The sequence below is a fragment of the Taudactylus pleione genome, unplaced genomic scaffold, assembly GCF_031769625.1.
Source record: "Taudactylus pleione unplaced genomic scaffold, aTauple2 ptg000788l, whole genome shotgun sequence".
NCBI lineage: Eukaryota > Metazoa > Chordata > Amphibia > Anura > Myobatrachidae > Taudactylus > Taudactylus pleione.
In genome coordinates this window covers 2551088-2575011 of record NW_028285190.1, presented here as the reverse complement: position 1 = coordinate 2575011, position 23924 = coordinate 2551088, and the positions used below count along the sequence as shown (strand labels likewise).

At 44.8% G+C, this 23924-nt stretch overlaps 1 protein-coding gene across 1 annotated transcript in view; it reads right to left on the bottom strand.

The window, feature by feature from the left end:
- Positions 1-23924, bottom strand: part of APBB1IP (amyloid beta precursor protein binding family B member 1 interacting protein) — a 137486-nt gene that overhangs the window by 56932 nt on the left and 56630 nt on the right. The window contains exons 2-7 of the mRNA XM_088457814.1: positions 21083-21154; positions 13659-13746; positions 9738-10015; positions 8420-8491; positions 2333-2492; positions 706-827 (exon numbers count right to left, since the gene is read on the bottom strand). Coding sequence (XP_088313940.1) covers positions 706-827; positions 2333-2492; positions 8420-8491; positions 9738-10015; positions 13659-13746; positions 21083-21154 — 792 coding nt within the window. The remainder of the gene's footprint in view (positions 1-705; positions 828-2332; positions 2493-8419; positions 8492-9737; positions 10016-13658; positions 13747-21082; positions 21155-23924) is intronic.

The following is a 23924-nucleotide window of genomic DNA, read 5'->3' as shown; positions in this document are numbered from 1 at the left end:
AGCCAGCAGTGCCCCTGTGTCCCTCTAGCTCCAATCAGCCCCCAGAGTATGTGTCTCTCCAGCCCCAGCCAGCGCCCCAGTGTCTCTACAGCTCCAGTCAGACCCATTCTGTCTCTCCAGCACCCAGTGTCTCTCCAGCTCCAGCCAGCCCCCTTCTGTCTGTCCAACTGAAGCCCCCAAATCCCTCTGGCTCCAGCACACAGATACTTCCCTTCTTCTGTGTCTTCTGCTCTTCTCTGCCTTTAAGTGGTGCTGCTCGGCAGGTCGCAATAAGCAAAAAACCTTTATTGCACCAGTCATCAGTGGTGCCTGAAGATCAAGAGACAGCAGCTCCCTGGGCCCCACAGATAGATCCATCTAACCGCTGCCTGCACCACAGCAGTGATTTATCTGTGGGCCCCTGTACAACTGTGCCCCTTGAACCCCCTGTCACCGGGCCTGCTCCTCAGTGCCCCCTTGACAGCTGGCTCACAGACACCAATACCTCCATTGCCTCCAGAAGTTCCGCCACTGCCTTTGAGTTAGCGTCATGTTAAAGGGATTTAAGAACATATAGTTTATTAAATGAAAAATACTGTAACATACAGTATAATATTTTCAGAGACCAGACTATGCTACCCAGCCCATGGCCATATTAATCATTTACTGTAAGTACTTGGATGCAAAATGCCATTTGCATAATTTAAATTACATTTATGAACTTACCTGAGGGTTTTTAAAAACAGCATATTTTTCATTTTTCTTTTGAAAGTGAATTTTGTTTTCACTGTCTCTTGGCCAATCTGATAGTATGTCCACTATGTTTTCATGGTCTTCAAAGTATCTCTCTAATGAAAGAGAAATCATTTATTATTATTGTTATTATTATTATTATTAAAAAAATAAATCTGTGTTTTAGTTACTGCTCTAGGTTGTTGTTTTTTTATGATCATCTTGCTTTTGTGTCTGATATTTACACATGTACATATAAATTCAACAGTGAACTCTGAAAGGTGCCTGTTTCATTCCTAAGTTTATAGTACTGGATCCTTTGCGTTTAGTGGTATGTGCTATTTTTAGTTGTGTGTTGTAAGACGTGTCTTATAGTCATTTGAAAGTGATCGGCTGTAGAGCACGTGTGTATGTAAACACAATCAAATGTTTGCTGGTTTATAAGGTCTAGTGTCATTATTTGACTGTTTTAGATATTGACGGCAGTTATCTGTGGGATCAAAACAGTTTTGGGAAACAGTTCTTCTTGGAATACTGGACCTGGGGGTAAATTTACTAAAGTGCTGGTTTTTAGAAGTGGAGCTGTTGCCCATAGCAAGTTATCAACCAATCAGATTCTACTTATTTATCTAGCACCTTCTGGGAGATAATAGCTGAAATCTAATTGGTTGCCATGAGCAACAACTCCACTTCTAAAAACCCACACTTTAGTAAATATACCCCCCCAGTCTCTAACTCTGGCCCTGATTCAGAACAAGTCGCAAGCGCTGAGCGCTCGCAACTGGGTCGATGGTGGCCCACAGCGCATGCGCACGACGGAGCCGGCTCTGTCGTGCGGATGCACGAGACCCGGCTAGCGACGGGCACTCCTTCGCTCCGGATCTCGCACCAAAGGGGGGGCGATCTGTGGATGTTGAGTGACAGCTCGCCCCCTTTGGTGGGCGGGCTGGGGGGCTGGCTGCCCAAACGGAGGCGTTCCCATGAGAACGCCTGCCATTTGGGGGCGGCCCCACTGACATCACTTGTGATGTCAGTGGAGAACTACCGGCTATGTTAGAACCGAAAGCTCTCTGGGGCTTGCGATGAACGAGACCTTACCACAAGGGTCTCATCGCAAGCCCGATGGTCACGATGGTCTTGACCATCGCGACCATCATCATGGCCGCTCGCTATAGCTGTGGGTTTTTTCTCTACACAGTTGATATCTTCAGTGCTAACAAGTTCCTGAAACATACATGGCCAAGCCAAGGAAATGTTTCTGTTTAGTGTACGGTACCTTATTATATAATATATCTTAATGGTTCCGCACAGAAAAAATATTGATGAGAAATGATATTCAGATATCTGTTAGATATCCCCTTCCCCAGTATTTTTATCAACACAAAATAAGAGATTCTCTTTTACATATACAAAGGTTTCTTTTGCATGTTTCTTGTTTATTTATGATGGTAGCTATTCATTTTTATTTACTTTTCTATCTTTAAGGAAATGAGGTGCTCCCAACACCTAAATTTGTCGTATATAAAGAGAAAAAAAAGAAGAAAAGGAGGATTTTAGGCGCACTTTGGGGATAATTATTGAGAAAAACCAATGTTATTATAGAATAGTGTATGGTACCTACCAAGCTGCAGCTCAGGGTTCTCTTCATATAAACACCACTCAACGCTGCAGTCACAGTGACTCTTCTCAAACAGGTTGTCCAGAACATCACGAATAGTCTGACGTTCATTCACCATCAGTGTCTTGGTGCTGCCATCGGTCATGTTAACCTTAACAATCAGCTGCAGATAAAACATGGTGCTGATCATTTCTGGTCATTACCAAAAGACCCTTTTGCTAAATAATGACTATGTACCAAGGGCTTGATTCAGAGAAGTATGCTAATGGCATTGCAGCTGCACCTGTGTACACAGCTGCTATGTGAAAATATGCAAATGTCATAGCGAGACGCCCACCTGCGACTTAGCAAATCCGAGCATCTGCGTAAAAAGTTGCAGCATCTGCGTACACAGACGCAGCATCGGTCACAGACATTGGATGGTCGCAGTCCTGAGTGAGTCTATGGTCCCGCAGAATGGCCGTGGGAAGATAGACACCAGAGCCATGTTACCTGTATACAGGATCGCAGATGCAGACAGCAGCACATCCCGAAAAACTGTCGTGACGCACCTGCGTTTTTGCCGTCACTCTTTGTCACCTCTCCCAATTGCTGCCGGCCTGTCAATCACACTGCAAGTAAAAAGTCACCGCGAGCGACTATGGTAAAGTACTGTGACACCTACGCAGTGCGACTTACACGCATGCGCAGTTTACTGTTAATTGCTTAACTGCGAAAACACAGGCATAGTGTACTCTTCTGAATCAGGCCCGAGGTTTATCTAGTTACTTAGCCAAACTAACAATGTAAACTCTTAAGGGAAAATAAATAACGGAATATCCACCCCCCCCTCCCCCCAAAAGCACTAATTTTCCGGGGTTAAGTGCAAATACAGGTTGAGTCTCACATATACAAAATGCTTGGGACCAGGGGTATTTTGGATAACGGAATATTCCGTATGTTGGAATATTTGCATACCATAATGAGATATCTAGGCAATGGGACCCAAATCTAAACACAGAATGCATTTATGTTTCATATACACCTTATACACACAGCCTGCAGGTCATTGTATACACTATTTTCAATAATTTTGTGCCTTACAAAGTTTGTGTACATTGAACCATCAGAAAGCAAAGGTTTCCCTATCTCAGTCATGCTAAAAGTATTCTGTATTTCTGAATGTTTGGATATGGGAGACTCAACCTGTATTAAGCATATGCACCAGACATATCTGTATGGATTATGGGCCTGATTCAGAGGCGCTCGCTATTTGCGAGCACACGCTCTGAATCAGGGCGGGGAAGAATTTTTTTTTTCTTCCTGTCTGTTCGCAAAGCTGTGGGTGCCCACCCACAGCTAGTGCGAGCGGGCAGGAGATGGTTGCGATTATTGCGACCATCGGGCTTGCGAGGAGACCCTGTGGTAGGGTCTTATGTCTCGCAAGCCAAGTGGACTTCCTGCTCTAACAGAGCAGGAAGTCCACTACTGACATCACTCGTGATGTCAGTAGGGCCGCCCACAAACGGCAGGCGTTCCTTCGGGAACGCCTCAGTTTGGTCAACCACCCCCCCTCCCGCCCACAAAACGGGGCGAGCTGTCATTCAACATCGACAGCCGCCCCGTTTTGTTGCAAGCCCCGGAGTGAGTGATTTCTCACTCGCTACGGGGCTTGCTCACGTGCGTTGTGCACACCGCGCATGCGCACTGGCCCACAATCGACCCACTTGCGAGCACTATGCGCTCACGAGCGGGTCTGAATCAGGCCCAATGTACGATATGAGCAACTCACAATAAAGCTATACTGTAAATATGGAGGCATAAAAAATTATTTTCGTGTCTACACAAAAGTAATTTTTTTTTAGTTGAACGGTGCCACTGAGACTGTGCACACTCCAGGCAACTGTGGAGGTCATTCAGACCCATTCGCGAGCAAAGGACCCTCGCAAATGGGTCGATGTTGCCCCACTGCGCATGCACACGACGGAGGGAGCTCCATCGCATGCGCGAGACCCGGATAGCGACGGGCTCTCCATCGCTCCGGGTCTCGCACCAAAGGGGACGTGCTGTCGATGTTGATTGACAGCACGCCCCCTTTGGTGGGCGTGCCGGGGGCGTGACTGCCAGATGGAGGCGTTCCCATGGGAACGCCTACCGTCTGAGTCCGGCTCCACTGACATCAGTAATGATGTCAGTGGGAGTGATTTTGGCTCTGATAGAGCCAAAATCACTCCTGGGCTTGCGGAAGCGAGACCCTACTGCAGGGTCTCGTCGCAAGCCCGATGGTCGCGATGGTCTTTGACCATCGCGACCATCTTTTTGGCTGCTCGCATAAGCTGTGGGTGGTCACCCACAGCTATGCGAGCGGCCAGGAGGCCGCTCCAAATTTAGCTGGGACTGCCCTGATTCAGAGCATGCGCTCTGGTCAGAGCGTTCAGCTCTGAATCAGGCCCAGTGTTCTGCATTCCCCAGGCCCCCGTACATTCATGGGCTTATATTCAAGCACATGCAGATTAAGATAAAAAAATTTAATCAATTTTTTTAAACTTTACAATAATTCACTGTAGCGCACAAAAGGGAAACGTTTCACAGTTGAAGGTATTTTCATATGATAGTTAATTCATATAATGGTACATTAGAAATGAAGCAATACGCTTTCAGTGGCATAGGGCCCGATTTACGCTAATGCCGCCGACGCTGCATCTGTGTATGCAGCTGCCGTGTGAAAATATGCAAATGTCGCGGACGCTGGGGATTGTATTGAGACGCCTGCCTGTGACTTTGCAAATCCATTCAATTGCGTACAAAGACGCTGCATCAGGCGCAGATCCCTTGATAATCAGACTTCTGAGCAAGCCTATGGTCGAGCAGAATGGCCGCGTGTACCGAGACTCTGGAGACACTTTTCTTGCACACGGGATGCAGACTGTGATACCCCCCAAAAATGGTTTTGACACGCCCGCGTTCTATGCCGCCACTCCGTTGCCTGGCTGTCAATGACTCTGCAAGTAAATAATCGCTGTGAGCGACTATGGTGATGTCGCATTGCGCAGTGTGGCTCAGACGCATGCGCAGATTGCAGATTATCGCTCAACTGCAAAAACATCGGCGTACGGTACAGCTCTGAATCAGGCCCATTGAGGGTTTAGGAGTTTAGTACAGCTGTAGCCACGCTCATCCGTCCCACGTACGCATCGCAGTATGGATGGCACGACTAGTGTGCCCGCGCACACCATAGACTTCTATGGAGTGAACGCCGGCTGCTACTAGTTGCAATCCAGCGAATGCTGCGCTATGCCGCGATGCATTTGCCCGTCTGTGCCCATCGTGGCAACGATGAGCGTGGCTACATCTGTATGTAGTTTGTAGTAATATGGCCAACGTGCATTAGTTGTACAATGTAGTGTATGAGAAACATGTGAAGAATGGATGAAAATGTAAAACTACAACCCAGAGGAATTAGGTTAGAGACTACCATGAAATAGCTCATGTTGTTCCCATGTGTTTCCAATAAACTGTCAGACACATCCCGTAAGTGTGAGTGCTGCCTGAATTTGCAAATGTGTGGTTTAAAGAAGTACTGTAGTTCCTTTCACGTATATTGTGTCATAGAATGAGGATATGTAAAGCCTCTTATTTGCTTTGCAAATGTTTCCAGCAGTGGATGATAACATTCCATTGGCCACTTTATTGTGCCTATGGGAATGATTTGCTTTTGTGCTACAAGAATTATACACCTCCTGACATTGCAACTAACTTTGTTCTAGTTTTATAGTGCAATTTAGCTCATATTAATTATCCCTATTTTGTCAAAAAGAAATGATGGATAGACGTAAAGACCCTCAACCACTGAAGTTTATACACTTTTAAATGCAAGTGCAAATAATGCAAAAGCGCCTGAAAATGAAACCTATTGCTTTGCATGTGTCCATGGACACTTTAGTTCATACGTCTGCGCTTATGTTGTGGTGTGTTCACTTGGATGTTACATGCTCCATTTCTGTGCATTCAAAGCCAACCACAGTACTTATAAAAAGTCTCTCTCTATGGAAGCACATTGTGTACAATCCTACTTGTGGTTATACCAGTCTTGTTCCTTTTTTACCCATTGACTTAAATGGTTCATTCATCCAATGGGGCTGTGGTAGGGATGGCTGAAAGACGCAGGCTGTGACAAGCAGCAAAAACGCTTACAATACATTTTCTGCCAACACCTCCCGTTAGCTTCCCCAAACGCTCACTGACTGTCAATCATACTGTGAGTAAAAAGTCACTGTGAGTGACTACGGTTAAGTACCTTGACCAGGAGCGGCTCCTACCCTCTTGCATGAGGCGGGTTCCCGCTGCTGGTCCGGCTGGCCTGGTCGTGGTGCCCGCCCAATGGATCTGGCAGGTGCTGGGACCGGCACATGCGCACAAGCGGTGGTGGCGCTGCACATGTGCATAACACCGGCTTCTAGGGACTGCACTGGCTGCAGAAGCTGTGTAGGGCTGCCTGAATGGCAGAGCAGTGGCTTCCACTGGAAGCTGGACTCTGCTAATCACAGCCTGGACTGGCAGTCCCAGGGGGAGAAAACACCTCCCCCCCGTGGTTACCTGTCCTGTGTGTGACTTCCAATCACAGAGTGTAGCCAGTACAGACACGGGCTACAACGTGCTCAATGAAGTGGTGGATTTTTACTGGGGAGGCTGCAGCCCCAACGTAAAATCCGCCACTGACCTTGATGCATGCGCAGTGTGACTAGACGCATGTGCAGATTACCGATAATCGCTCAACTGCGTAAATATCGGCATAAAGTACCTCTCTGAATCAGGCCCTATGTGTGTGCTTTATAAATGACTGGTACGTAATAAATACTGGAAAGTTTCAGGAAAGCTGGACAACCAATTGAAAAGGGTATTGGGGGAGTCTAGTACTGGGTTAATACTAGGAGGGAAGGAGATAGGCAATAGATGAGTAGGGGGGAATAACTTGGACAGTATTATTACTTTATTGTTAGTATAATTCATTTTTTTTGTGGGCACCACTTTATTTCATGATGCACCATATTTAATGACATTAAATAATGTGTGTTAGCCTGTCATAAACTAATTGTAATTATTATTGTTACTACCCTATCATTTAATTATTAAATAATATTTCACCTTTAAAAATATTGTTAAAATTGTATTATTCTTACTACCCTATCATTTAACTATGAAATAATATTTCACCTTTAAAAATATTGTTAAAATTGTATTGCCCCCTTGATATAATAACATTGTCCACCCTAATATATTTACAAAATTAATTTTGTTCCCAAATGATAAATATTAATTGTTTTTGCCTCCTTAACCAACAGATAATAATTGTTCACATAATTAATGTATTTCCTCCTCTCATACTGTAAGAGTCTCCTACTCTTATGTTCTAATTGGCCAGATAGATTTCCCATTAGCAAAGCATCACACACGCCCGGCAGTTTGAGAATCATCCTCCAAGTCGCTGTTTATGTAAACGCGACTGTCCAGAGGTGAAAACCGCCATTTGACGCAATGTTCTCAGTAATTTATTCCAAGGTCTCTCAGGATTACTATTACAAATTTATATTGCAGACAGAGGCCCTCCATAAATATGGAGCGTCCTCTTGGATGCTCGTATAGCTGTGGGTCACCACCCACAGCATATACGAGCGTGCAGGATGATGGTCGCGATGGTCTTGACCATTGCGACCATCGCCACTGCGAGCAGAAGCCTGCGGTTGAGTTTCTCAACCACAAGGCCAAGAGTGATTTTGGCTCTGTCAGAGCCAAAATCACTCCCACTGACATCACTAGTGATGTCAGTGGGGCCGGCTTCTGACGGTAGGCGTTCCCTTGGGAACGCCTCCGTCTGGCAGGCACGCCCCTAGCACGCCCACCAAAGGGGGCGTGCTGTCAATCAACATCGACAGCACGCCCCCTTTGATCAGACAGGAAAGTCCTTCGCTCGTCGCGTCTCACGCATGCGCACGACGGAGCTCCCTCCGTCGTGCGCATGCGCAGTGCAGACCATCGACCCACTTGCGAGCGGACAGCCGCTCGCGAGTGGGTCTGAATCAGGGCCAGAATACACAGTTTCGCATCGCTCACCTTTTTAACTTTGGCTTCCTTCATCTTGCCCAAAGCATGTTTAATTTTGTCAGCTTTGGCTTTCGAGTCATCCTGGAAGAAAAGTTTTTTTTCTCTCAGTAAACAAATCATTTCTCTACCAAATAAAACATGTTATATAACCAGCAAAAAAGCCTCTCCCGTGGATATTAGTTAATGTTTCCTTATTTTAGTAAAAAAAACATGATCGCTCTATTACATTGCACACTTCCTCCTAATCCTACAGTTTGCTACAATTGCTATTTTCAGTTCTTTTTGAAAATGACACATTAAGCATTTATGTAACATAAAAAATGTGAGCAATCCGATGCTCGATTTAAAAATGTCATTTGCCACTGCAGTATATGTAATGCTTCCCCCCTCCCCAGATTTATTGGGCTAGGTGCAGAGAAATTTACTATTTGCAATAGACGATGCATTTGTCCTGTATAATTTTGAATTTTTGAATGGACCATTCAGAATAATATATAAAACTAATGATTCCTATCCGATATAAGGGTTAATGTATCTAGCAGTGATAAAAAGTGAAGTTGACCAGTGGAGAAGTTGCCCATAGCAACCAATTAGCTTTGAGGTAACATTTATCAAGTACGGTCTATAAAATAACAGGTAGGAGCTGATTGGTTGCTATGGGCAACTTCTTCACAGGTCCATGTGCATACTGAGTTCACAAGGCAGCTGATTATACAACAGACCCCTGCAGTGAAGCATATAGACATAGCCTAATGGTAGCCATAAGTCTAATTTGACTCATATCAGGTGATCCAAGCAGTTTGCAGTTTTACTATTAAATTAAAGATGGCAATAAAAACATCATCATATGTGGCCTCTAATTCAGATTAAGTGAGTGATCTAAAAATAATCTCAAGATAAAAATGAATACAAAAATTAATGGTGGTGTCTGACTACAAAAGTCTTCCCTTCATTACAATGGCGGGGATGTATCTTGCCTACCAAAGAGAGGAGAAGTGGAAAAGTTATCCATAGCGACCAATCAGCTAGTAGCTAATATTTTATTGAGTCTACTTGATCAATGCTAGTAAGAAGCAGGTTGGACAACTTCTCCACATGGCCGCTTCTCCTCTCTTTTGGGGGCTAGATACATTTTCCCCAAAACTCTTTACAAATTGACATATAGGACATTAATGGAAACTGTGGCACATGTTACCCATAGCGACCAGATGTTTGCTTTCATTATCAAAACTGTCCTAGAAAGAGATAAGATTTATCGCTATTGGTAACAGCACATTTTCTACATGTGCAATAGTTTTCACAAATGTTGCATAATATTATTTGCTACCTGAGTCATCGGCTCCTCGGGGTCAGGCGGTGGAGGTGGAAGATCCATTTCCCATCCACTAGGGGGCGGTGGTGGCAGATAGGACAAGTCATCTGTAGAACTAGTAGATAAAGTATCCGTAAAATTAGGGTAATGACTTGTCAAGCTTTCTGCATAGGGAAAGGAGGCTGTGCTATTGTAGTCCTGATTGTTAACTTTCATTTCAGCATCTTTACAGTCAGCCACCAGATCAGCCATTAGAGCATCCAGATCATTATCTTCAAGAGCGTTAAGGGACTCTGCATAAAAATAAGAAATATCAGCATATGAATGAATCACATATCTCTCTATTATTGTTAGCAAGATGAAGACTATTTCATACACATTTTTACAGATGATAGCACATTCTTCTAGCTCCCATCACACGGCGTGATGAGTATGCAGTCCATTAATAGTTAAACTCAGGGTCGCCGAGAGTTGAACGGGTACTGGGAGAGGGGTGGGGTGGGGGGAGGAATCCAGGAGCCACGGCCATGCCCCTTTAAGGAAAAAATATATGAAGATACTATGCGCACGCTGCAAATGGGGACATTTGTCCTCCTCACAAGCTTACTCAGGACCCCACCAGGCTCCTCCAACAAGTCCAGGACAGAGTAAACAGAACCAAAATATTATTTAGTAAAAAGGAAAACTTTAAATAGATTCATGCCAATCCAAATGACAATAGAATTTGTAAGTCAGTGTGTTTGTTTTACTTTCTTATGGAAGAGTTACCATATATGTTCCTAACCCATTTACTTGTGAGCTGGAGATTTCATCACTGGAAAACTAATGGATGAATCTATGATGTGACTTAGGTATAGTTGCTGATTAATGAGTGAGCAGTGCCAATCTGCTACATATAGAGTCAGAAGGATATTATTATTATTTTGGTATGCAGTCGGGAAGCCAGCGGACCTAATCCCGACAGCCCGATCGAAGGGACGATGGGCGCCGAGCGTGGATAGCCGCGTTGGGGTTAGGTTTAGGCTAGAGGAAGGGGGGTTAGCATTAGGCACAGCCAGGGGAAACTTAGGGTTAGGCGGCGGGGAAGGGGGGGTTAGGTTTAGGCACTTAGAGGGGGGATTAGGGTTAGGCACTGGGGGGGAAGGTTAGGGATAGGCACCCCTAAGGGAGGGTTAGGGTTAGGGGGTAGAAATAGGTTAGTCAATACTTACCTTAGGACGATCGGGATTTCCTCCTCTGCCGGGATGCCACTGTTGGAATTCCAACCGCCGGGCATGGGTCCAGCGGCATTTCATACCGATTCAATTACTTTTGCTTATTTTACAAGGTGAAAGGCCTCCACTTAAATATACGCTCAATTAACAATCGTACTACTGAATCTGCAAAGAGTGCAGAAAAGGGTAGCTAGATTAAATAAAGGGGTATGTTGAGTCTCAGGGCCTGATTCACTACAGATCGCTATTGCGAGGACAACTGCGATTACGCATGCAGACCTGCTTAGAAAATATGCTAATGACTGCTATTGCAATGCGGTCACACAGCCAGCATAGAGACTGTCACTGCTGCCCACTACCACTATCTCACATCCGTAATACCTTGCAGTCCTGCGTATGCATCAGTAAAATCGAGTAACATCGGCCCCTCACGCACAATTACAACAGGTCAGACCTTATTTGGAAATTGCTAACCTTGTCGCACGCAGTGAGTACACAAGCTGCATATGCCATCGCAGTGGCTAAATTATGCACGCCCATGCAACAGCGTTCAACCGGACAGACACGCCTGCATTTCTCCAACCACTCCCCTGTCACCACCCCCAAACGCTCACAGCCTGTCACACACTCTGAGATGGATTCTTATCTGTGTAGGTGATCGCAGTGCATTAGTGATTACATTTTGTTGGAAATAATGAAAAGGGTGGTCCCATAGTGGTAGTAGGAAGGAGTCATGTTTTTACTATTTCCATCATGGGCATTTCTAGATGCACACTCCAAAAATTGTAATGTGAGCCCACAAAGGTTTTATTTTTATTTAAATAATAAGTATCTTTAAGCATGCATCCAACTGTCATTGTTTTCTCTACTGTCTTACAGATCATTACCTCCTTTTCAATGACTCTCTGGAGGACATACAAAAATGGCTACCAAAGAGTCACAGCTTTTAGTATGTTATAATGGCAGCAGGAGTTGTGACAAACCACATTGTCTGGCTGCCAGACACAGACACAGAGAGTTTGCTGCACAGACAGAGACTCTTAGAATGCCATATGTTATGCGAACACACGGGGAAAATAAGGGGGAAGATGTTACAGTGGAAACATAGCTCTGAGGGGTGTTCCAACACTGCTCTGCTTACTACAGTACATCATGTAATAGCTGACTGTTATGACCATACTCTGGTAGTCCCATGCTTTCCTACTGTCCTGGAATGTCTCTCCCTAGTGAAGTGGCTGGGGCCCTGGTCACATGATTTGTTGCCAATTGCATCATCATGGCCTTGCCTCCCCACAGCACAATATTACAAATGGCGGAATTGTGTGGATAGGGGCAGGGTCATAATGACAGTACTTGCATCATCACCACTCACGCACTTGTCCTTCGACCACCAAAAAAGTATAGAAGATGGGTAATCCGTGACACTGGAAAGTGTAAAAAAATGATTATTCAATCATAGCAGTCTGAAGACACAGACCAAGGGAGAGATGTAATTAACTATGCCACTAGGAAGGGTGTGGTGTAGCATGTGGACGTTCAGAATGTCGGCACACGAAAATGTTGACATGGTCTGAAAGTCAACATCCGGGGCTTTCAACAAGGTTTCAACATTTACAATGTCAACACTGACATATTGTCGACATGTTCAATGTCAACAGTACTATTTTACCATACCACAGCCTAACTGTAACCACAGCCTAACAGTAACCACAGCCCAACTAACCGCAGCCTAACCGTAACCACAACCTAACTGTAACCACAGCCTAACTGTAACTGCAGCCTAAACGTAACCACAGCCTAACCGTAACCACAGCCTAACCGTCACCGCAGTCTAACAGTAACCACAGCCCAACTAACCGCAGCCTAACCATAACCACAACCTAACCGTAACCACAACCTAACTATAACCACAGCCTAACTGTAACTGCAGCCTAACCGTAACCACAGCCTAACCGTAACCGCAGCCTAACTGTAACTGCAGCCTAACCCAAACGCTCATATGTTCATAATGTCATCATTTTGTCCATGTCAACTTGTTGAATGTTGACATGTCAACATTATGAACCTGTCAACATTACAGTGTCTACATTCTGAATGTTGACATTGTGAAACTCGACATAGTAACTACATATACATACCACTATGACATGTATTCATGGAACTACTGCTTTATTAAGCACAAGGCAGAAAGCTAGGTGCATTTGTGCAAGTTGAAATATTGCGCAGACCCACATATTTTGCCGTTAGTCATTTCCCGTTTCTGAATATCATAAATAGAACAATATTCTCATTTTAAATCTGCTGATGTGTTTTTATACTGTAACATAACAGTGATGGATGTTTTAACGGGATGAAGTTAAAATACAGAAGGGGGGGATTCCGGCAGTTAGAATGCCAGTGCTGGAATCCCGGGGTAAGTACCGGTGGTAGGGGGAGGGTTAGCATTAGAGATAGGGATTAGGGTTAGGCACTAGGGGGAGGGTTAGGTTTAGGGTGCAGGAAGGGAGAGATTAGGTTTAGGAACTAGGAGAGAAGTAAAGGGTCAGGCACCGGGAATGGAGGGTTAGGGTAGGGAGAGGGGGAGGGTTAGAAAACCGACTGAGAAAGTGTCCATATTCTAACCCTGTCGGGATGCCGGTGTCCAGTACCCATCCCGTTTTAACATTAGGCTCATTAAACTTCAGTTGTGTCACCATGATTTAATATATATATAACTACTTACCATTTAAATCTTTAAAGCCAAATGAAAAATTTAGCTCTGTCTCTGTGCCAGTGGCTGCTGTAGATGTTCTGGTTTCTATGCTCAGGCTCTGCAAACAGAGGAAATACCATTATACAGTATTTTATCTGTATCCTCTGTATTGTGATCTGCCCCTGGTCCAGATTCCACTTTTTCAAATGTTGGTGGGTATGTTATAGCTCTCCCAGTACAAGTTATGGCAGGTCGGCATTGGGAAGAGGCGCAATTAAGAAATTCAACTACTGTACAGTATTAAGTGCACCACAATATTTGTTTGGCCTCATAGACCAAATGAATGTTTGGCCTATATACAGTACAGTAGGCTGCATGACTTACAGTTCTAACAATGTGATACATTTTGCCAGAGATCAGTCAGTTTGGAAGAGTTAGCCACATTAAATTAAATTGAAATGTATATTAAAGTGCAAGGTCACATGGCTCCCCAAGACAAGCTTGGCATGTCTGCTTTATTATTCTACAATTACATGACTTTCCCTTCAGGTACTGTATTATTCATATTAAAATGTACAATTTAGGTTACAGTAAACCAAAGCTGCTTAAATGTAAATCAGATTTGAACTATATTATGTAATATCACTGCTCGCAGCAGTAGGGAGTATGTGATAAACTACTGCAAGTAAAACACATTTGGTTTCATCTGTAGCAACCAATCAGATGTCAACTTTCATTAGTCTGACCGTTAAGCAGAGACGTGCTGTGAGGTCAGTGGCTGGTGAGACACTAGCTAAGTATCAGAGCAAGATTTACACAGACATATAGTATATGGACCCGAAAGAGGTACCTTATATCACCATTCAATTGGCAGGTTGCATAAAAACATATAAATCAAACATCAGTGGAGCGCTTTTTCCTCATAAGGGATCTCAGTGATTACACAGCAGCTTGTCTGACATATAGAGGAAACTGCCAAATACCTCTTCACCAAAATAGAACTAAACAAAAATGTATATGTCTGCGCTTGTGTACACAAATTAATCAAATGGATAATTGATAAAATATGACATTTGTTTAAACTAGGGATGTGCAGGCTCGGATAGGTTCGAGTTTGCACGTTGAGTTCGGATTTTTCCCTCCAAAAAAACGGAACTCAGAAAGAGGCTAAACCTCATCTTACAAGGACGAACATCATCATTCCTGGACTTTTGTCCAGGAATGATGATGTTCGTCCATGTAAGATGACGTTTAGCCTCTTTCTGAGTTCCGTTTTTTTGGAGGGAAAAATCCGAATTCAACGTGCAAACTCGAACCTATCCGAGCCTGCACATCCCTAATTTAAACATGTAAACTAGAACTGCAGTTCCTGAATAAAAATAAAAATAAAACTCAGCAAAATACAATGGGACAAGGTATTAATGCATAAAATGCATATGGTATGCTAATATTCATATATATAGATGTCCATAAAGAGCATTTGAAAATCAATGAATAAATTTGGACCCCCAGTTGTGGAAGGGGGAAAAAAAAAAAGGGGGAAAAAAAGGGTGTCAGCAGAGTGTCTGTGAATGTAAAGCACTCACCGCTTCCCAGTTGGCTACCTGAGGGGAATGGCAAGTAGGTCCCGTAGAGCTTCTAATAGATGTATGAAGCAGCTGATAAAAAGTAGCAATATGTTACTCCAATGAAGGGATGGCTACTCACCGTGAATCGATTCCTCAATGGGACAAGGAGCTCCGGTGGTTTAGATCCGCGTTGTCCGCTGCAATGGGGGACACGTGCTGCTGCACTCCAATCTGTATATACGTGCAGTGCCACACGCCGTCAGCACAGGCACCCTGGAAATCCGTCTGCTCCGGCAGGCTCCTATTACAGGAGGTGGATAGTGCGGTGGGGCTGCTGATAGCGGCTGCTGGCGGCTTAATGAAAAGCTGATGCGGTCTCCAATTTTGTCCAGGAACAAATGCAGTTATAGATTACAGTCCCTTGACGCATTTCTCCCCTCTCACAGGATTTTTTTCAAAAGGCTGGATAAACCATTGTGTCTATGGGTGGCTATTTAAATAGGTGATAGCCAATCACATCTTATGCTCTGCATGTCACCACGGTCCTAAGAGCTGCTGTTCTCTTCATATTCACCTGTAGCTCCATGGCAAATAGGAGTGTAGGGAGTGTAAAAACATACATTCCCCTGTTTCTCAACAGAATTTACAGCACAGGAATATTTTCCGGAGCAGCTGTCCCCCCACTGGAGCAATGATGAATTGCTCCGATGTAAAGTTACCCCTGCTGCAAGTTGGTTACTTAAGTATCCCACACAGCGAGATGATTACTTAATCAACGTGGGCCATACGGCCCCCGTTGATGAACTTACCTATATTTGAAAGAGCATTTCAGGGAGATTGTGAAAACAGCACCTATGAGCACGGCGGTAAAGTGGGCGTGTACTGCTACATCTGAGAGGCGTGTCATAATACTGACTTATATCCAATTGTAAACAAGCCCAAAAGCTGTCAGTAAGATCTATTTGTTGATGAAAACACACTGATACTTTTTAGAAAATGCATGTAGCCATAGGGATCATTGTGCCTTATACCCAATGCAGGGAAATGATACTAATAATCCCATTTGAATGTGTATATCTTTGTTTTTTTAATATAACAGCTACATAATGGGAATAAGGTGCAATCAGGGAGATTGCTAGACTCTTCAGGGAGATTTCTACTATTTCCGGGAGACTCCCTGACAAAGAGGGAGAGTTGGCAAGTATGTGATGAATAGGCCCCTCAGTGAGTAGTGATAGTGAGTGTATTGAATGTATTAAACTAAACACTCACATGCTGCCTGCCTGGGCCCTGCAGACTGACACTAACACAGTCACAGAGTACAGCACAGACAGTGACAGCCGGATACAGTCACAGTCAGTGCCGGATCTGATGTCCAATCACATCAGCCTCCCTGACAGGGGCGTGCTTTGATGTGGGCTGAAAGCACTACATCCCTGTCAATGAGGCTCTTGTATAGGTGCCGGTTCTCATGCTTTTTTCAAAGGGCTTTTACTGCCTGCATCATGGCTCCGCCCCCCGCTTCATCTCCTTTACTATTCTCAGTGGGAGGCACCACTCTTGGTGCCTCCCAGACAAATTTGGGAAGAATATATAAAGCAGATACTTATGACACAGAATATGTGTCATAAGTCTTTTCTTTGTATTATTTTATAATATATATAAATATATATATATCTTATATATAAAATTCATTGGTCTGTTTGTTTGTCTGTCCGGATATGCATTCAGACACCCCTGCACTGATTGGAATGAAACCAACGTGAGGTGGTCCAGTTGGATCCTGGTCAGGTTTTGGGGGGTATTAGGGTCCCGGTGGGACCTTCCTTTGGTGTACGCTAGGCAGAATTTTGACCCAGGGAGCCTGTTCTGAGCCTTCCACTGGAAGGATTTGGACGAAAACTTCACAGAGTGGTAACAGTGAATCCCAGAAGACATACTGTACTAGGGGGTTGAGCTTTTGGTCAGACCTCCCGTTGGTGTACGCAGGGCAGAACTTTAACCCGAGGAGCCTGTTCCGAGCCTTCCACTGGATGGATTTGGATGAAAACTTCAGAGAGGGGTAGCAATTGGTCTGGGATGCCTAATTTAATAACTTCAAGAATTAAACCCGGGCAACGCTGGGTACTTCAGCTAGTATGTAATATATATTTCAACAAAGTCAATATCTGCCTATTTATAAACAATCATTGATAATACAGATTTGTTATAGCAGCGATTTTGATAAGCAATACTCAGCTGCGCCAACAATACTGGCCCTAAGCAGTGAGACTCATCGGACCAGTCTTTGCTGACAAGAGAATGTGTGAGCCATTTAGCCAGTCACTTTATTACCTGATTCAAAGGTGCACACAATTTGCAGCTGCCACTCTGATAACAGCGCTCGCAACCAGGTCGATGGTGGCCCACAGCGCATGTGCACGAAGGAGCCGGCTCCATCGTGCGCATGCGCAAGACCCGGCTAGTGACAGGCACTCCGTCGCTCTGGGTCTCGCACCAAAGGGGGCGAGCTGTCGATGTTGAGTGACAGCTCGCCCTGTTGGTGGGTGGGCCTGGGGGGTGGCTGCCCAAACGGAGGCGTTCCCATGAGAACGCCTGTCGTTTGGGGGCAGCCCCACTGACACGAGTGATGTCAGGGGAGAGCTTTCGGCTCTGTTAGAGCCGAAAGCTCTCTGGGGCTTGCGATGGACGAGACCCTACCACAAGGGTCTCGTCGCAAGCCCGATGGTTGCGATGGTCTTGACCATCGCGACCATCATCCTGGCCGCTCGCAATAGCTGTGGGTGGTCACAAGAGGCCGCTCCATAATGAAAAAGCCCGGCCCTGATTCAGAGCGAGCGCTCTGTCAGAGCGAGCGGCTCTGAATCAGGCCCATAGTCCACAGAACTTCACAACTAAATTCAGGTTTTCACATGGAATCCTGCGGATTTGCTCCATGACCGAAATCGTCCCGTGTGTCCCCAGCAGGATGTGCTCACTGTCGTTAATGACACTAAACAGAAACACCGAACAAAATCAAGAATGATTTCATTCAGTGCCGGGCTCCCTCCCTCCTCCCTGAACATGTTCAACCTGACATTATCATCAGGTTGGACGGGAGGTTCGGACGATGAACGTTAACTACCAACTACAAACGGGAGCGGGCATTGGTCGTTATTGTTCATCGTTTTGGGGCAAAAACTGAAATGATTTTTTTGACGACAACGATATCATTATCGTTCAGTCGTCCAAAAAATCGCTGCTGTGTTCGCACCTTAAGTGTCCACAGACTCAGTAAAAATAGTTAAGTATCCAGGTTAGGTGTCCTTGGGAAATTCTGACTGCAGAAATCTACCAGCAGGAAAAGCTTGTATCAAGGGGGATATTGAAGACTGGAGAGCGCTACTGCGCAGTCTCATGATGCTCCTTCAGGGAGGCATCAAGGACCTTACCAAGATGGCTGCCGCTGGGTCTTCTGTGCATGCGTAGCTCCATCTTGTCCCTATGTTAGAGCACCACAGTGGAAAACGAATGCGTTCTACTTAGCTCAATGAGATCCTGCGATATACCTGTACTGCATTCCACGTGCTAGTCACCGCTTGTGATTTGACATTCAACGCTTCGGGGGGAATTCATTTAGCCCCAATAAGTTTTCGGACGCGAAAAATGGGACTTTTTTTTTGGACATTATAGCAATAATTTTTTATGGGACAATTCAATTAGAGCCCGTTTCTTGCGTGTAAAAAATTATCTCTATGCGCCCGAAATTTGTCTCGAATCTGTGATAAGTTCACAGACCTATATGTTTCACTGCTGGCATCACGAAAACGGGTTATTTTTTGGAGATTTTTAACTTGCTGAAGTCCTGAAAAAAATCCCTGATAATAGCTGTCGGCAGTCTGCGCATTTGAGGCTAATTGGATAACCCCGGGGGAACAATTATCCCACGCTAATTTACCATGGGTAATTGAATTCCCCCTTTAATATGTCTTTCACTTATTTGGAGGTACCACTTTCTTTGATAAGAATCCATTGGAGAAAATCTAAAAGCAAGAACCTTTTGCGATTTTATTGTTACTGGTAATTGAATAAGCATTATTCAATAACAAACTTGAATTACTTATTTCTCCTGGTCTGGTGTTATGCCCTTGTGTGGTCACCATCTGGACATATGACCTCATTCAGAGTCGGTCGTTGCGGCCGCTCGGTCGTAAAGTAAAAGGGGCCGGATATGCAAATGACGCGCTCGCAAGTTGCGTCGTTAAGATGGGATCGTTAGCTGGACAAACGAGGGGAGGATGCGGCCGTAACACTAAAAATACGCCTCCTTCTCGTTCGCATTACACATAATCTCCCGGCATATAAGGATTAATCGAGACCATCGGGAACCATCGGAGCTGGTCGTAGAGCTTAAGGTTGACCATACCCTCACTCAAGCACTACGATCAAGTCAGTGTAAAAACCTCCCATGTCACATGTACCATGACACTACTTAGTTAATTATGCACTCCCATAAAACGCCGTTTGCATAGTCAGGCACGCCTGCGTTCGGATCTCCACTCCCCCGTTCACAAGCACCTTCCCCTGTTACCACCCACAAACGCCTCATCCTGTCACTCAAACTAACGACCTGGCTGTGTTCAAGGAGAGAGACATTTCTGATCGTAATAGCTAGTTTGCGCACGCGCATTGCGAATTTTACGCATGCGCAGTTAAACGAACATCGGTGGCATACGACCGAGCGGCCGCAACGACCGACTCTGAATGAGGTCCATGATCTCCAGGTTCCTGATCACCATCTTTTCAACATCACACTTGCAATAACACCAGTTTTGCAAAATGCTAAGTTACAGTGTTACAGCCGCTGACACTGTAACGTAGCATTTCGCATACAGATAAACCCGCAGTCGCACACAGAATATAGGCATGCCGCAAATCATTTTAATCAGCATAAACTGATTGTGCGTCCTATTCATATAGTTTTGCGAATAAGACATTTTAAGGAAAAAAGTTGCATGTAAAGACAGTTGGTGCTACCGAGTCATGCCCAGGCATGGCGCGACTTGAAGGGCTGTTTAACGAGCAAGGAAGTAAGTGGCCATACGTACCTGTACATTACCAGCATGTTCCAGGGTTGTGGAATTTTTACATTCTTTTCTATATGCCCCTAGTGTATCTGAATGGATCACTGCTGCTAACCAGCCCAGAAATGTATTATTAGATTTAAATATGTCTGTCTGTGATCAACAACATATCTAGCCTGAGATTATAATCGGTGCCCTTCTCCCCTCTTACATTGGCTGTCATAATGTTTATGTAAATTTGTATTTTTAACTAACTTAACACATTCCGTACATTTTGCAAATCCCCTTTTCCAAATCAACCAAACCCTCAAACCCACTGGCCAATAAAGTTCCCGAAACTTGCCCTATGCTCTCCCACGGCGATAACAGGCTCCTACACTAGAACTCTTTATCAGCCATGTGTTGAAAACCAAGAGTTTGAAAAGTGCAACTTCTTGCTACATTATACAATTAGTTTTCAAGTATTTTACATGTTCACAAAGGCAACGAAATGTGGTGACGTTTTGTGGACTAGGCCTTTAAACAATTTGGCCGGAGATTAGAGTAAATCTTTTTTTTTTGTGGTACAGTGATGCAGCTGTTCCCTACAGTCTCTGCTATATTACACTGACTGTTCCTCTGACAATTCGGAAAGGATGCCAAACAGACTGTACCAATTTCTTCCCTTTGAAATCCCCCTTAGTCAATATTTATTCAGTCTGGAAATTCTCTACATGTGAGTGTAGCAGCCGGGGTGGAAGGGAAACAAATATGTGTTGTTTTTTTCTCTTTGTATTAAATGACTGTCTTCATATTGTGTGGATTTTATATGGAGAAAACTCACCTGTGTTAACAGGTCCATCTCTCCCAGGAGATTACTGAACATTTCGTCTATTTCTTCACAAGTCTGCTCCATCTGTAAAAAAAACAAAACAGGAGACTGGTCACATCTGTGCATACAGCCAACAAACATTAATATTATCATTTATTTTTAAGGTACCACAGGATATTCACAGATCAGTCATGTAATATACAGGGAACAGTGAAAATAGACACATCAAAATGACAGTAAATGTAATCTGACATAACATCGGAACAGCACAAAGCAAGCAACTGACAAACTAGGTAGGACATGGACAGGGGCGATGGTTGGGAGACTTACTATATCCAGACAGGCATGGGACGGTTAGCTTAGGGGAGACGAAGACAGTTCAGCACTCACTGAGCCTGTTCCCAGTGCCAGATTAACAATGAGGTTGGATGGAGCTACAGCTCCTGGCCTACACATAAAATAGGCCCATCATCATCATGGTATTATGGGGCTCATAGTGTAGGCACAGCCGCACATGCCCTGTGGGGGCGGAACAAGCCATCTCCACCCGTGTTTGCACCGCCACCGCTACTGAATGCCCACTGCCCGCCACAATATATAATAGTAGCGGTACGCCCGGTTCCTCTCTGCTGGACGCTCCACTGCTAATATACATTCCAGAGGACAGCACTGCAGCTGCCTGCCTCGTACACACTGCCCACAACCCCTCCACATCTCCTGCAGGGACTGGACTTCCGCCGGGCACAGGAGCCTTTCCGTGGATGCTGCTGACCACACCCGCATAAAAACAAAGGTAAGCAGTATAGCTGCTCCCGGGAGGGGTGGAGGAGGAATGATGAGAAGGAGGAATGATGAGAAGGAAGAATGATGAGAAGGAGGAGGAAGAATGATGAGAAGGAGGAATGAGAAGGAGGAATGATGAGAAGGAGGAATGAGAAGGAGGAATGATGAGAAGGAGGAATGAGAAGGAGGAATGATGAGGAGGAGGAATGATGAGAAGGAGGAATGAGAAGGAGGAATGATGAGAAGGAGGAATGATGAGAAGGAGGAATGAGAAGGAGGAGGAGGAATGATGAGAAGGAGGAATGAGAAGGAGGAATGATGAGAAGGAGGAATGATGAGAAGGAGGAGGAGGAATGATGAGGAGGAGGAATGATGTGAAGGAGGAATGATGAGAAGGAGGAATGAGAAGGAGGAATGACAAGGAGGAATGATGAGAAGGAGGAATGAGAAGGAGGAATGATGAGAAGGAGGAATGACAAGGAGGAATGATGAGAAGGAGGAATGATGAGAAGGAGGAATGATTTAAAGGAGGAAGGAGGTGGAGGGGCTCTACCATGGCATGAGTGTATAAGGGGCTCTAACATGGCATGAGTGTATAAGGGGCTCTACCATGACATAATGTGTAAAAGGGGCACTACTGTATGGTGTAACGTGTATAAGGGCACTACTGTATGGTGTAACGTGTATAACGGGTACTACTGTGTGGTGTAAAATGACTAATGAACACTGCTGTGCAGTGTAATGTAAATTGGTACTGTTATGTGGCCGCGCTCCTTCCCCATGAAGCCATGCCCTATATTTTTGGCACATATCTTTAGCGCACACTATCCCTATTTTGAACAGGGGTGGCACCAATTCTCTTTCTGGTAAAGGGCATCAAAATGTCTAGTCTCTGAGTGTAAGGCAGGGATATTCAACATGCGGCCCTCCAGCTGCTGTGAAACTACACATCCCAGCATGCCATGCCAGAGTTTTGCTATAAGAGCATGGCAGGGCATGTTGGGATGTGTAGTTCCACAACAGTTCGATGGCTGCATGTTGAATACATCTGTTGTAGAGGAAATACACACCCACTTGGCTCAGGTCACCCCTACACAGCAGTGGTCACAGCTCCTCGGTGTAGGCCCTTGAACATTTTCAACCCTAGGGCCATGTGCAGGGCTGATGCTACCATTAGGCAGCTCTAAGCAGCTGCCAAGGGCACCAGCCACTAGAGGGTGCTGCTAAGCTTGCCTACCACAAGACTAAGGTGGTCTCTGAAGCTGGGTACACATTAGACGACCTGTGTACCCAGCTGACCCACGATGTGATGGATTTCATATCGTTCGGTCCGTACACACTATGTGATCTGGTGAAAGACTGCTCAATATGTTGTTCACCAGCCGCAACCAAATGCATGGGATCATTCACCACATTGACAGATTGTGCGTACATGCTGCTCAATAAATTTGCGTAGATTATTTTGCATGATTTCACTCTGCATTTGCTGATTAAGTGACTGCCCTAATAGATGCCTATGCTAATCCTTATGACCAGAGAGGCGTAACGGAAGAGGTGTAATGGGTGTGGGAAGGAATGTTCTCATGCATACAAAGTTCAGTTCATGCAGACCAGCAATTATGTGCATATGTCCCTGTTAGGCGGTATCTTTTGCATCTGCCATAGGGCAGGTGGATTCACACACAGATGATAATGACATGTCAAATACTAGGTGCTTATGCTGCTGATGCAGAGGCATCTAGGTATGTGTATGTCTCTGCATATGTACGGAAACATATTTCTGCGAGCACTTTTTTTTATCAGTAAGTTATGTCCATAATGCTACTAACACTGTATCAGCCCCTAAAAGTGTTGAAGGGTGCTGTGCAAAATTGTAAATGAACAATCAATTGTCAACGCGTTTCGTAGATGACATCTGTTTCCTTGTACCATCTAACCTCAGTTTTCAGCCATATCTGAATGGGATTCCCAACTGCATAAGACTGTCCCTGTTAGGCGGTATCTTTTGCATCTTTCTTGCGGCTGTGCAATACCATCTGACCATAAATCAGGCTCTTTATGCTTTGCTAAT